General features: G+C 36.3%; 1 protein-coding gene across 1 annotated transcript in view; it reads right to left on the bottom strand.

The window, feature by feature from the left end:
• Positions 1-12,592: 12,592 nt before the first annotated feature.
• The window catches only part of LOC306864369 (leucine-rich repeat transmembrane neuronal protein 4-like), a gene marked incomplete at its 3' end in the record, with an annotated part of 122,673 nt that continues 119,022 nt past the window's right edge, over positions 12,593-16,243 (bottom strand). The window contains exon 3 of the mRNA XM_079408362.1: positions 12,593-12,931. Coding sequence (XP_079264488.1) covers positions 12,593-12,931 — 339 coding nt within the window. The remainder of the gene's footprint in view (positions 12,932-16,243) is intronic.

Raw genomic sequence — 16,243 nt, 5'->3', positions numbered from 1 at the left:
GATTTTGTACGTTTGCCCACTGACAAAGAAATTAGCAGTCTGTAATTTTAATGGTAGGTTTATTTTAACAGTGAGAGACAGAATAACAAAAAAATCCAGAAAATTTAAAAAAGTTATAAATTGATTTGCATTTTAATGAGTCAAATAAGTATTTGATCCCCTATCAATCAGCAAGATTTCTGGCTCCCAGGTGTCTTTTATACATGTAAGGAGCTAAATATATATAATATATATAGTATATCTTTTCAAGGGGATCAAAAATGTTTTTTCCCCACTGTGTATATATATATTAAAAAAACAGCTACACACACACTTTAATTGTTTTATTTTCATGTATAAAGAACAGATATAATAAAGTAATACATATTGTGAATATGTTTATATGTATAAATTTTTATAAATATGTACAATTAAATAAGTTTTACCATTTGTATGCCTCTAATTTTCTGACATTTTTTAGACAACATTCACCTCCAAACAAAACAGGTGTTTATTCAGTAGAACGTCATGATTTTACACATAATGTATATGAAATGCAGCGTTTTAGCTGTGGAGTAATGGTCTGCTTGTTTACCTCAACCAAAGCAGCAAATAATTGATATTCTGATGTCCTCTTTTATATATATCAAAAGTGAAACTGGCCCCACTTGTATTGTTATTGCATCTGTTTGAAATCATAATCCATTATGTAGAATGTTAAGAGCTCATGCTGGTAGGAATAAAGAAAGACTGCATTATTTACCACCACAAATTCTCCAGGGATACTACGAAAAGCCTGTTTACTTTAGGTAAACATTGTTATGCGTTATGAGGAGAGAGAAAAAATAACCCCTTACAACAGCAGAAAACTTTCCCAGAATGCTTTCATGTGTGTGCAACTCCTACTCCTCTCCACTATTAAAGTTCACAAAAAGGTCATTTTGGCTTCCAAACACCCTCTTCTGCTGATGCTCCGGGCTGTTAAATGAAGCTCCTCCATCCTGCTTTGTCTCGCAACCATTATTAAGTTTAACAACTATGTATGTTTCCAACAGAAAATCTGTAACCGGGCATCAGAAAATGTTGACCTCTGGATTCCTTCTTGACAGTGTCTGTTTTCCCAGTCATTCACTATCAGATGGCCTCTATTACACAAAACCTTTAGAAGAACCTGGCAACGATGCAGCTTTAAAGGGCACGGGCGAAAACACACGCAGAATAATTATGAAGCCACTGACCTCTTGCTCATGCAGAAAACGCCACTGGCAAACATCTGTAGTGGAGAAAATGGGTGAGTCAGTTTAGTATTTCTGCAGTGTTTCAAGTATTGGATTCTACAGCTTTACTTAAAGGGAACCTGATTTGAGGCCATATCCATTCATCAATACCTCTTTAAGGATTTAAGTTGCATTAAAATGCAAGATTTTAAAGCCTCAGTTTCTTTCTTGGAAATGCAAACAAAAGTACCTTTTGGAAGTAGCTAACAAAAAGTAGCAACACTGTTTATAGGAGCATGCCAGTAGCAAAACTTTGTCTATTATGTCCATCAAGTTGCAATGTGTTTTTTTGTCACACTTTAATGCTTTATCGCCTGTACAAACTGGGATAGCAATGAAATGTGCTCACCTAGAATAGGTCATCTGGAAAAGGCCTAAATGATGCACTTGATATGGACTTGCAGTCACATGGTCTTCGCTCCTGGCTCCTGATTTGTTCACAAACACCCCATTTGAGTTCACTATACACAACAGTCAATTTGTATATGCACATTTTTTGTTTGAATTTGCTCATTCAGATGGGTCATTTATGGTTCACAAAAGCTTCATACAACCCTTGAATCTTGTTGACATATTTGCTTGAGTGCCCCTCTCATAATGTTTAGGAATCTGATTCATTTGATTTTTCAGTTACATAAACTGGTTAAAAAAAAGATTCTTAGATTCATTTAAACTCTTCTCTGTGTGTGTTTTAATAGAGATCACTATGTTTTCTACTTAGTCATATAAATCTGTATATGTGACCCATTAATAAAGTTGGGAAATCTGATTCATTTGAGTAAATCTGTTCATTCAGATGGTTCATTTACCTGAAATGGTTAAAAAAAGATTCATTTATTCATTATCATTCGTTCATATATATTGATTCATAAAGGGGTCATATTACATGATTTAATGTTTTCCTTTGTCTTTGGAGTGTTACAAGCTGTTCGTGCATACTGTATAGAAGATCCGTAAAGTCGCAAAGATTACGGATCTTGGAAGTGTCAAACCCAAAGAGATATTCTTTCTAAAAGTTAAGACTCAACCAAGCCTTCCTAAAACGTATCTACGTCAATGTGTTGGACGATTTGTATAACACCTCCCAAATGTATACCCAAAGAAAGAAGGCGTAACTTTTATTCTCTGTCGTGGAGACACTGTGTGTTTCCGAATATGGTAAGGGGCATAACATTTCTGTCACACGCTTGAGGCATTCAGCCAATCACAATGCACGGGATAGCTGGCCAATCAGAGCACACTGTGCTTTTTTGAATGATGAGCTTTGTCAAACTCAACGCGTTTCAGAAAGACGGGGCAGAGAGGAGCAACAATAATACGGTATGTGGAAAATAATGTTTGAAAATATTTTTTTGAGCCTTAAACCGCGTAAACATTGCCTTACACCAAATACACAAAATAATGTTCTTTTTAGCAACGTCATATGACCCCTTTAAAACCTTCAAACTTTTTCTTTTACAGTGATCAATATGTTTTCTACTTGATTATACAATTTGCTTCTGTGCTGTTATCATTGAGCTGGGAACTCATATTCATTTCATACAATCTTTTTCTTCACATAGATGTTTCTTTTAAATGAACTGGCTCAAAAATGCATCACATTTCCGTATTACAGTATATAGTAGGCTATAGTTAAAAAAAATTCAAAAGGGTAGCTCAGAAGCAGTTTCGAAAGTAGTTTCAAAGAAGCTTCCCCCACACTGCAGCATAAGTCATTGGTCTCATCTGGTAACATGAAATGATAACATTTATTGTAGTGCTGATTGAGCTAATCGAGCAAAGAAGAAGAAATGCACTACTACATAAGCAGCTTAAAGCTTCTCTCGGGCCCAGTTCATGTTTAAATGCCCCAGCGGGGTGCCTAACCGTTCAGCTGAAGAGGTTTTCCACTGGACTTTTTTGGCCCTGCAAGCTGGACATAAAATGTCTCATCCCACCATTTCAGCACAGGGCAGATGAGGACATTTAGAATGGCAGCTTTCTTCTTCGAAGGGGACAGGAAATGAAGGAGGGAACAAGAGAACAATGTCCTGACCTCTGATACTGTATCACTTTTGCACCGATTCAAAAAAGGATTGAAAAGACCTGGCCCGCCATATGAAATGAGGGAACATTCTGTGATGATGGAAATTGCTGGCACAAAATTTCAGTTTCAAAATCTTGTAGTTCAGATAAAACCCTTTTCGATTTTTTTTAAAAGATTTTTTTTTTCATAAGGCTGTCAATTAAATTAAAATTAAAATGCACTATTTAGTATATATTAGAATTACATGGAATATAATTAAGATAAAATTCACAATTATTCACTAATTAGTAATTAAATATGTAATTATTTAGGTGGTTCATTAATATAAAATTCACATAATAATAATAATAATACATTTTACATAATAAATAAAATAATTAGTGATTATATTTTGTTTTGGTTTTTTTTCAAAATTTTATTGCACTTTTCATAATTACTTTTATATTTAATATTTTATTTATTATTCTGTATAGAGTCAGTTCAGTTCAATAACCTAGAATAACGTAGAAATCACACAAAAGAAAATAAAACTATAATAATTACAAATAAAAATTAAATGAATGTATAACAACTGAAAAACAACATTAAATATATTTAATGTGTTCATTCTGAAAGCCCTAGTTTGTCCAGAAAAAAAACAAAACTTGCAAACATACAAGTGACATTCAAAGTGACAAAAACAAACAAACAAAAGGACCGTCCAGAACATTAGATCGTTAAATTACTTTATTTCTGATCTCATCATCAAAATTTTTACAAAACATTTTTTTTCTGACAATAATATACTCAAAGAAGAGCCACATTTTTGCATTTGGAGCAGGTCTTCACAAAACTGTTTTCAGTCTGCGTACAGACGAAAAAAAACAACAGCAAACTAACAGAAGGGTTATAACAATGCATATTTACATCCCACAGAAAAACAATAACCCATAGCCTGAGACCAGGCAAAGGCAGAGAAACATGATTTTCATGGAAGTTAATGGGCCTACATAGGATGAAGTGGAAGGTTAAAACACAGGGGGAGAATACAAATGAGAGACAATATTGCTTTTCACTGTGTTTTTGCCCTATGCAATCCATTAATAGATTGAGTGGAGGGAAATGAATCAGAACCAAAAAGCCAAAATTCACTTGAATCATTAGTTTGACTTCTCCATAAATCATTGTGGCCAGATCGTTGATATCTACACAATTAGCAGTGATGTCATGGCTGTTCCTATAGCTCTTGTATAAAACTCTATTTCAATTCAAAGAACGGCGTTTGAGGTCTCATCTCCTTTCCAACAAAGCGGCTCTGCTTTACAAATGGAACAAAACATCCGACTCAAAATGTTATGCTGAGGAACCTTGAACATGCTGGATGGGTTTGCAGACAGCCAGCTAACAGACGTCATTTTAACAAAGGCGTTTTTTTTTGCTGTTGATACATCAAGGCTTCAGGTAACAGTGAAAACAGATACATGAGAGCTACTGTGACAAGTAGGCCTATACTGTATACCAGTCAAAATACAAATCAAACGCCCGTCTATATCAGATGCTTTTTCCGGCAGATGACACTCAAAAAGCACAAGAGCACTATAACTGCAACTCAAAATCAGTATGAAGTACATAAAGCTATAAGCTTTCGATGCAATACTGAAACGGTCACATACAAAAACAGGGCTGTTTGAGATGGGTGTACATTCAGTTCAAGTTCTGTCAGTCAATCAAACAATGAAACATTTACATTTCAAGAAATGTTCAATGATAAAAAGACCCCAGAAAACATGGGCTCATGAAAAATATATGATCTCAGCAGGACACACTGAACAGACCGTACTTCCATCCCTCCATCCTGTTCGCATTTTCCCTGCCTAATTTTTGTTATTTCCTGTTCATTGATTATAATACGTTCAGGTCGGAGTGTGTTTTGTCCCACAGAGCTGCATTATGACCAATTTTATATTAGTAATGAATGCCTTTTTTAGCATTTCAGAGGAAATTGCGTCTCTGTTCCAAAACATAGTGCGCTGCCTACGTAGGCAGCATTTTAAGGCATTATTGGCATATTCCCCATTTAAAAGTGTTCCAAAAGGTAGGCAGCATGATTAAGCTACCTTCTAAAATATCTACTTTTGGCCAATTCTATTCAAAACAGCAGATTCACAGGCCTTCTTTGCATAGAAGACAATCCCACAATGCATTGCGATCAACTTACCTAAAATAATAATAAATAAATAAATAAATACAATTTAAATCCATTTTCGTTTTATTTAGTGATCATTATGTTTTTTACTTGGCTATATCACTTTGCTTGTGTGCTCATACCATAGAGTTGGGAAATCAGCTTAATTTATGTGAATCTGCTCAATCAGATGGTTAATTTGAAAAAACTGTTTAAAAAGAATAGTGTTTTTTAAAAAAAAATCCTCCCATCCTGTTTTTTTTTAATAATAGAGATCACTTGGTTATATGGACAGTATTTGATTATTTGAATTTTAATCATTCTGATTCATTGGAATGAATCTGTTCACTAAGATGATTCACTTAAGTGAACTGGTTCAATAAAGTTTCAGATTTGTGTTAGTATTATGTAGTGTAGGCTTTTTTTATGAGTAGCTTATAACAAGTCAAGTTTAGACTAGTTAGAGACTATTTTACCCCAAATTAGTGCGCTGTGTCTTTATGTTAACTAAAATACTGTGTTGTTAGCTTAACAACATGCTAACGTGTGGACAATGTGGACATTTCTATGTAGAGCATTTCAAATTGGCTTCTTCTGTTGATTCATGCTGGTTAGGATGCTGTCTACGTAGGTGGCGAGGCAACTCACTGGATTTTGGAACAGATCCTTTGGCTCTTTGGCCCTGTTTTCACGCCCGGCCGTTCTGTCCAACATTCACTTGCTAAACTACGACACTTGATGTGTAGATAGTTTGTGGGCTAGAGCTCTGGTTGAATGTGGCAGATTTAGTAGACAGAGAATAAGTATGGTGACAGAGCCAAGTCCACAATAGCAGCAGATGTTAGCCCCATGGGCCAACCCCCCCACACACTGACAACAGCGCTACCTCTCAGCCATGTGCAGGCCTGGAGATAAGCGAAGGGTTTTTTCTCCTCCAATTTCTGCACAGATGAGCAGATGTAGGTGTTTGTGTGTGTCGTATATAGCTCCTTTCACCAAGACTTTTGCCCCAATATTTATATGGCTGCGTAGCAGAGAAGAAAACGGTCAGTGAGCTGAAATTCCTTCCTCTCAGGCCTCTTCCTGTCCTTCTGGATATTTGCATTAGACACTCATTTGAGAGTCAGCACTGAAATATAAAACTATTTTCTGTTCCTTTAAATCCTACCCTTGAGGAAAATCGTGTTCCCAGAAGACACTGGGACCCAAATCACAAGGGGAAAAAGAACGACTAAAACAAACAAACGGGAGGGAAACACAGTGAAGCTGTGATATATATATATATATATATATATATATTTTTTTTTTTTTTTCTTTTGAAGCTCTAATTTCGCATTTGTGTGAATGGACTGTATTGGTACATTCTTTGTATGGAAAGAATGTCTCTCTGAATATTAGCAAATTACGCCTACTGCTGTTTGAGAACATCCTTTGCAGACAAAGACAAATTAATTGGAAATTTGCATTTAGCTTGATCGTTCTCTGCAGCTTAATAACACCTGCTTGTTTGTAAACATGAACACAGGTTTGATTCAACCCCCTCGTTTCATGAAACTGTGGCCACCTATGATCCTTGTGCCAAATTGAAATTTGATTGCACTGAAATAATAATAATAATTAAAAATTAATGGATTCTTGATTAGGGATTATTCCCATTAATTAGAATGTTTTTTGTTTGTTTGTTTTTCTGCTTGTAAAGTGTATCATGTTTACAGATCTGAATAAAAAAGAATTTGTGTAAAAAGGTACATTTTAAGGTTTATTTTGTATTTCACAAATATCACTGCTTCACAGAAAGTGCAAGGCACTACTTTTTTTTTCAAAATATAGTCAAATATTTTGAGGTCAAATATTATTCATAAATTAAAGGTATACACAACCGTTCAAAAATCTGTGGTTTGTCCAATTTTGTAATGATTTTGAGTCACTTAGGCTGCATTCATTTGATCAAAAATAAAGTAAACTAGTAACATTGTGAAATATTATTGCAATTTTAAACTGTTTTCTGTTTTAAATTATTTTAAATGTATAGTTTATTCCTGTGATGGCAACACTGAATTTCCAGCAGTCATTACTCCAGTCTTCAGGGGCCTCATTTATAAAATGTTGCACAGAAACCATCCTAAATTTTATCTTACGATCATCTCTCGAATATGCGTACATGTGATTCATAGAATGAACATACGAAGAGAAAACGTGCGTACGCGTCTCTTTCAGATGTGAAATCTATGAATCGCAAATGATCTTGAACTTGCACGCAACCGAATGGTTTCAGCTCTCTGCCTTGTAAACAATTCATAATTAATGTCATTATTAATTAATGTCATTATCACCAATCATCATAATTTAGAAAAGCAAGCTGCAAGAACAGCTTACGTTTTCAAAAACCTGCAGTACTCTGCTCAGACCCTGACGTGACGCTAAACACTTTTCCACGTCAAAGACAGTTTTTACAAATATGAGCTTTGGCGTGGATTAAAGCGTACACACACTCTATGATCAAATCTGTGCATACGCACACTTTATAAATGAGGACCCAGGTCTGATTTGTTACTTCATTAATTTGTTGATTAATAGAAACATAAAAATATAAAATTATTAATGTCTGTACTGTCACTTTAGATTCATTTAATCCATCCTTACGAGAAAAAAAAAATTGCACGTGCTAAATCCGACAACAGATTTTTTTTAAATAGTTATTTTCATACAAGCAATTATTATCAGAATTGTGTTAAGACATTGTCATAAAGCCAGATTTCAATACCAAAATATTTTTGGTTTATTCATATTTCTAATGTATTGTTTTTACCAAAAATGAACAAGACAATAGGAGGGTTAAAAACATAAATGGCAAAATGTGAATGACAAGCGAAGAGAAGATGCAGGGGCGTCCTCAGCAAATAGTCAGAATAATGGGAAGAGACAGTTACATAAGGCGTCATGATTTGGCGACTTTGTGGAGGAGGAGAATTGTTGCTTTGAATGACGGTTTAAGAGCTTAGATTATCTAGTCAAGGTAACTCATCCAAATAGTTGATAGGATCGGATGCTTTCATACGCATTCCTTGTTTATTTTAAAGCAGAAAACTGATAAAAATTTGTGGTTCTGAATAAATTAGTATGAGCTAAGTATTTTATAAAGACTGACCAAGCAAAGAGTCCCAAACAGGAGGTCTATAATGCATGGAGAAAATTATATACAATTATTTAATTTCAATTAGAATAATTTGAATGAAATATTCTAGTTTTCCCTGAACAACATTCTCACTTTGCCTTTTCAAATTCAGGATACAGAAAGTAGTATGGATTTTCTGCAACACTGCCATTGAGCTAATGCCTTGCTGTAAGGAGCGTTTTATGAGGTTGTAAAGTTCTTGCGACTTACTCAGAATTGAAATGTGGTGGGCAGGTAACCCTATTAGCATTTACTTAACAACATCAAGCCTATACTTGATACATCATGCATGAAGCCTCGGAGCAAAGTACAAGCCACTCTCATTGAACAAGTAGATATTATTTTGCCTGGGTGTCTCGAAAATACAAACTGAGGAGAAAGAGAGAGAGAGGATCACAACGGTCAGGGCACATAGCAGAATCAAAGTATATATGACATTAAATGAGCATTGATATCAATCTTTCTATTCCCAAACAGATGTCAACAGTAATGTGATACAAAGAAAACGAAATTCTATGATGCTAATGAGAAGAGGAACCGAATGAGATAGAAAAATATCAATCTTCCAAATGAGGGGTCATATCCAGTCTCTCTAGAAGCATATTCTTTGATCAGGGTGCGCGTTTAAACAGCTGTAGCTTCTGTCTTTTTCACAAAACTTGTGTCAAAAGAAGCAAAACAATATGTTTCTTTATACTCTCTATTTACAAGATAAACATACGAAGATAACTGGTGCCGGAAGCCGTCAAGACACATTTCAAAACGTCTTGGATCATCTTGACAGCGTCACTTCTCTTGAAGAGATTGAGACATGACAGTGTGAAATCCGTTTCTTACCTCGCTAGCACATTTCCTGTGACGTCATTGCGTTTTAACCATCAGAGTTCGTTATAAACATGCCAGCGTAGAGTTCTGGAGGGGCCAAAGCAGTTATCGTGGCTCCTGAGGAAGCAGGTGACGTTCCGTCATTGTTCCGGAGGCCTTGAACGGGTTGATATTTTCAATATCCACACTGACTGTTTGTGAGGTACCATGTCCACATTCATTGTGTGAAGTCCAAACGCACAGGCACACAGGGTAAAAAAAAAAACAGTGCTTACAGGCAATAATTCCATATTCTCAAAGTCATTTGAAGGTTCAAAGTAAGAAAAACCAAACAGAACTTTTACGAGATTGGACAATGGCAAGAGCTTCTTGAACAAAATGCTCTGCTGAACTACGGTGAGTGAAACAGCAAACTGAGTGATACAGAATCAGTGAAATGTGACTAATGTATGACCACAGAAGTCTATTAGACTAGTAATAGTCTGATGTTCAAAAAAAAAAACTAAACAAAACAAAACACACACAGGAGCATCTGGTCTGCCTTAATCGCAGCTCAAACTAAAAATGAGCAGGCCCTCGAATGACTATGGGAGACCGGAGGCTATTGTAACACTTATTCAGCATATGCCCAAAAGAGATTACTTTCTGCCTGAGGAAAAGCATAATCGTTTGACTTTGTGAGAAATAACATAGATTTTTTTTCTTCTGTTGTCTAAAATTATACTTTTAAATAAAAACATAAATAAAAAATGCAATCTGTACTATTTTGAATCATTAATAAAAAATTATATTTTATATATAATAAATATAATATATAATATAATATATATTAATATAATTTTTTTTTTTTCCAATTTATCTTGTTTTTAGCTTTTTTCCACTTAGAGCTCTGGTTGAATGTGGCAGATTGTATCATCATCTAAAAGTGAAAACGATTCAGTAATAGTACTACATATTAAATCAATAATGTTATTATTTTGGTGTGTGCTCTTATTGGAGATAAAATGGGCAAATAAAATTTTTTTTGTAAGTGTTATGATTGCCCCCAGTCACTGTCACATTTGAACCCATAATACTCTGACTACTTGTATTAAATTCAATGTAATGATACTATTACAGTTGGCACATATATACAGTTCTTACATCGAACCATGGCATGTAGTTTTATAGTAGTCTGAGTTCTATAGGAAAATTGCTATTACAATTGTCCCCTGTCTCCCATACGTCTTGCTTTTATAGCCAATTATAGCAATTTCATCCGTGGTGCTACTTTGTTGAGTGACATCAAGAATCAAAAAATCTCTTGGCTAACACTCCATGACATGAGGTGACTGGCCACCTCTTTCTGAACTCATCTGAAGCAAATATTTGTTTATTCAGCTCTTCGATACAACTGGAGGCTCAAGGGATTTAGGCTTTGTTATTGTTAGATCATTGGAAAGCCATTTGAAAATGGGTTAGAACGGTCGTTTTGGTCAGAAACATGTTCTACACAAGCATGCAAACACTTCTAGCCAAGCTTCATTTCACACATTGTCATCTGCCAGAAACTCAAGTATGCATTGAATTTTCAGCGTTCTCAGTTTTTCCATTTTACTGTCATAGCATAGCAATAGTTTGAAGAAAATATTGCTGAGCAAGTTAGCACACTCCTCAATGACGTATAGCTAGTCACCTCAATATTAACACACATAGCGTAATACTGCTCCCACTGGACGTGTGTTACAACAGTGTGTGCGCTTGCGATGCATCGCATACTTGCGAAGAACATGCCACTGTATGGTAACTCCAACAAGCTAACCAAGTGAGGGATGTTTGCTTCGCCCCCTTATGATTCTTCCCTCTTGAAGCTGAAGTGTGTAATTTTTTGGCTTTTTAGCGAAAAGCAGAGACAACTAGTATTCAGTAACAAATATGAACAAGCGGTTGGCTTAGCAAACAAATGTAAACACTGTGGCACTATCAAAACTTTGTTTATTTGTTTAAACACTCTGACAAGCTAACATAGCAACACTGGCTCAACCAATGGTGTAAGTTTGGGGGCGTGGCTTTCTGTTTGCCTGACAAATGGCAGATAAGGGAAACCTTCTCGAAAACAATCATTATTTTTCACACCACTGGGCGCAGAAATTACACACTTCAGCTTTTAAACTTAAAAAACACATACACACTCACAAGCAAACACACACATACACTATCTAGTCAACATGTAGCGTTCAAACACTGAGCTTGATGTTTTTCACTCTGCATTTCAGTACTGAATACTGCAGAATTGAAAATTTGTCATAAACTCCGGCGGCCTGCACATTACAGTATGCATTAGACACATACTGATTAATTTGATTACATTTTGAAAAGAAACACAAGCTATATGTACATCTAAAGAAGCTTGATCTTTGGTACATGTGCACTCTGAAAGACCTTGCCCTGTGAGACTTCATTTCGCTGTTTAATGAATGCTTTTATATACTCAAGAGATCTTCTATCTGACATGCTCATGTCTGGACAGATCTGTCTTTTTAAACAAATAATGACAGCATTTATGAGCGCTCCCTGGCAACTAAATGAAAATAACAGCGAGAGGCCTTTGAGCTCTGGTGAACATTAATTTGTTTCTTTTCATTCTCTAGTTCTCACACTCTCTCCCTCGTCAAAAAAACTTGTTCATTGCACATTCCTATTCATTCTTCACTCAGCATGAGAGAATCACCATTATCTACTTCTCAGAGAAGGCGTCCTGTAGAGTTGGTACAGAGCGAGTGCTGAATGAAACCAAAGCCACATTTAACGTCTCATGCATGTTGCATTGGATTTCAATTTGCCATTGAGCAGAACAGGGACAACAAAACGTGTACGGGCCTTTGAATCGGAACAAAGAAAAGATGGAAAAAGACGGATGGAATCCCATTTTCCAGGATACACTACACTCCACAATGAAAGTGTACCGTATGCCAGATCCTCGTGTCCTCCAGCAATGTCGTGGGAATGTTTTTCACATCTCTATATTTGCGAGAAACAGTTAGCACGCAGCAGTATGCACAGTTTTCGGACGTGCCGATGCGTTAATGTCGGCAGAATGTGGATCACCGCCCAGGCACATCCTCTTTTGAAATTACCCATCATGCCTTGCTTTGCGAGCGGACCTGTTAGCGTCTAAACGTGAGGGTGCTGGTGGAACGTTCTGTTGTTGGATAGTTAATGGAGCGTTCTGTGGTGGGGTAGGGGATGCTGGGCCCCTCCATAGGTGCTCTCTGGCTAGGTGGGGAGCAGGGTACCGTGGTGCCAGTGTTGATGGCGGGCACTGCCGGAAGGGCCACAGTCTGGATGGTGCTCCTCTCGCGGGGGGGAAGCTCCTCCAGCCCCTGCAGGCTTTGCGGCGGTCCCTCGTAGCTCATGTTGAGCCGCAGGGGCTGATGGGCCTGGCAGTAGTCCACTATGGGCTGCTCGTACCTGTAGAAGGTCAGAGTGCTCATCTGGTGAGGGACCTGTGGAAGGTAAAGTAGAGAGAGAGAAAGAGTGAGCTGAAGATCCCTAATTAGAATAATTAAGTCATTAACAGTCATTAAATTGTCATGAAAACGATAGTTCATTCAAAAATGAACATTTTGTCATTATTCGCTCACCCTCATGACAGTTTAGACCTGTATGACTTTTTTTCTTCTGTAGGACACAAAAAGAGAAATTTTGAAGATTGTGCTAGTCGCTCTTTTCCATGCAACTATAATAAGTAGAGTTTGAAGGATTCAAGCTGCACAAAATGATGCAAAACACCCTAAAATATCAAAAAGTGGTCCATTTGAGGTATGCTCTTCACTGTAAAATTTTGTGTGTTTTTATTCATTTATTTATTATTGGAGTATATTTCAGAGGGTAAATTCATTCGTTTTTCTACTTCAAAATTGCATGTTTAAAATTGTATTCAGTGTAACTTGCCATCTCCCTTTCATTTATGAGTAAAGATTGTTTCTACGCCATTTTCAGTGTGTATTTCAAGTCTTCTGACAATATATTGCAAAAAAAAAGAAAGAAAGAAAAAAATTTAGTTGTTATACACTGATGATCTCTATTTCATCACACAAAGCTATTGTATGACTGAATACTGCACGCAAGTCACATTTTATGATGCTTTTTTTTTGTCATTTTAGAGCTTGACAGCCCATGTCCTCATTCTGCTTGCTTTATGGAAAAGAAAGCAATCAGGATATTCATCAGAAATTCACCTACAGTATTGTGTTCCAAGGACGGATAAAGTCATACAGGTTTGGATTGACATAAAGCTGAGTAAATAATGACATTTTTCATTTTTGGGTGAACTATCCCTTTAATTAGAGTAATTAAACCACCCCCTCACCACAAGAGTCATTAAATAGTCATAAAATATCCCCGATAATGATTCTACCACCAAAAGACATGCACACACACAGAGTTCATTCCAACATCCCTCATTCCCACATCGTTCTTAGCCCACTCGCGACTTCCTCTTTAAGCTCTGCTTCCGTCTGCATTTAGAAGCTGCCTCGTGGCGCCGCGTTTTCAAAGAGGCACTGCGCTGGTAGGGGTAATAGCTTTTTACACCGAGTGCAAACCCAGCATCTGTCTTGCTTCCCAGTGTGTGTGCCGTGCTCACTGGTGACTCACTCTGCGTATACACAAGAGGCAGAACACACACACGCACACACGAACCCCCGCACAGACAGCTGCAGCTATTCCTATGATAAGTGACACAAGCAAATATGTCTTTCCTTTTCATGCCGTGATTCCAGAAGAGTCACTGCGGAGAAACATGCCACATGTGGCTGCCTCATATGTACTGCAAAAATGTTTTTATTTTTCCAGAAAACATGCAAAAAATACTGGTCATGTAAACATCAAGCTACATTGTGTTACATACAAGTTACATTTACTTTATTTAAAATAACTTGCTTTAAAAATATATATATATTTTCAAAGAAAATATCATGAATTATTGTAAGTAATTTTTCTCTTTTTTATGCTTAAGGAATAGTCAAGTGTTTGAATCAGTGATTGAATCTTTCTTTTGAGCTTTCCAATGAACCAATGGTAACACATTTTCTAACTTCAGTTAATGCATTAACTAACATAAACTAGTAATGTATTATACTATTAATTCAATCAATATATGTTTACATTACTTAAGTTAATATTAGATAATAAAAATGTTCATTTTAGTTCACAGTGCATTAACTGTTTCCAAATTTAGATTTTAAAAATATATGTAAATGTAGTAAATATTGAGATAAACATTAACTATGATTATTTAATGCTGTAGAAGCATTGTTCATTATTTTTTCAAGTTTTAAACTTGAAATTAATCTAACTGAACAATGAAACATTGTAAAGCAAATCAAACTGAACAACTGGTTAATAAATCAAACTGATTCGTTCATAGTGAGTTCAACTCACTGACAGCTTAATCTGATCCTGTTCCTCACAAAAAGTCAATCATAAATATAGCATATTATTATTTTAGGAGCTTAACAGCCACTGTCACTATAAAATGCCTTCAGATGGAAAATAATTGAAATGTCTAATATTTAGATCCAGAGAAAGAAGGCTAAATAAGGAAGACTCAGCTTTAAAAAGTTTAATTGAACTGTCCCAATCAATCAATCAATCAATCAATCAATCAATCAATCAATCAATCAATCAATTAAATTTTATAATTCTAAAACTTAAAAAGCATTCTATGAAAACAAGTCTTACTATCCAACACAACTTTGCTTCAAGCTATTTTCTTTTTTTCAAGGATTTTATACTGTAAATAATTTCCCCCCAAAAAAGACCAAATTACTGATTAAAAAGACATTGTTGCGGGTTCTCATCCCTCATACCATCACACACACAATAACACATTGACAAATAAGATGAAACGAGTCGCCATATATTTCCACTGAACAACCAGAGTTCATTGCTTTTAAAGGAGCGAATTAGTAAACGCTTAGAGATAGTGAAGAGCGACCTGAGTGTGATTACCGTCACCAAGCACTAAGTGAACATTAGTGACAAGAGAGCTCTGCCGGTGTGACAGACAAAGAGGTTTTACAAAGAGACTCCTGACAGGAAGCAAAATAAATAAACAACGTCAAATGCAGGGCCGACTCTCAAGTGATAATGAGATGCATTGTGTCAGCGGCTCAGGTTTAAAGCGCTTTGTATGCCACAATTAATCCACTTCCCCATATTCCCCTGAGCAGAGCGAAATACTTTTTGCATGGGCACCAGCAGAATGCACCGCTACTTAAAAAACTGCTTTACTTAGAGTCTCGAGGGATTTGTTAGGAGGAAATGGATAGTCATATACTGTAGGATCACTACAAGGGTAATCTCGTGTAGCCAGACCTGCAGACTGACGGCTGAAGGTCTGGAATAGATGTCCGCTTTTATTGTCCAAGACCCGCCCATGAGGCCGTTTGACCGACATGTCAAACAACCAATCATAGTTGGTTTCGTTTAGTGTCACGTTTCGGGGTGTGGAAATGTCGCCACAATAACAAACCGGTGTGTGAAACTCTTGGATGTATTTTAAAGATTCTATTCCGCAAACTTTAAATATTTGATATGCTTTTGAAAATCCAGCGTTTAGTTGACCCTGATAAGCGTTTGTCGTCACATTTGTAAACACGACGGCTTTCTTCTTTCATGAGGGGGTTTGGCGCCACGGCAACTTTGTTTCCCGGCGGACCGAAAATAAATGCAGCATTTGCGTATCCTGGAAATCCGGTTTAATTTAACCAGTCAGATGACGACTTCGACATTCCTGAAGTGTTTCCAGAAAA

Source organism: Barbus barbus, assembly GCF_936440315.1.
Source record: "Barbus barbus genome assembly, chromosome: 45".
In the NCBI taxonomy this organism is placed as follows: Eukaryota; Metazoa; Chordata; class Actinopteri; order Cypriniformes; family Cyprinidae; genus Barbus; species Barbus barbus.
The sequence above is the reverse complement of the archived record's forward strand: the minus strand, read 5'-3'. Positions and strand labels throughout refer to the sequence as shown.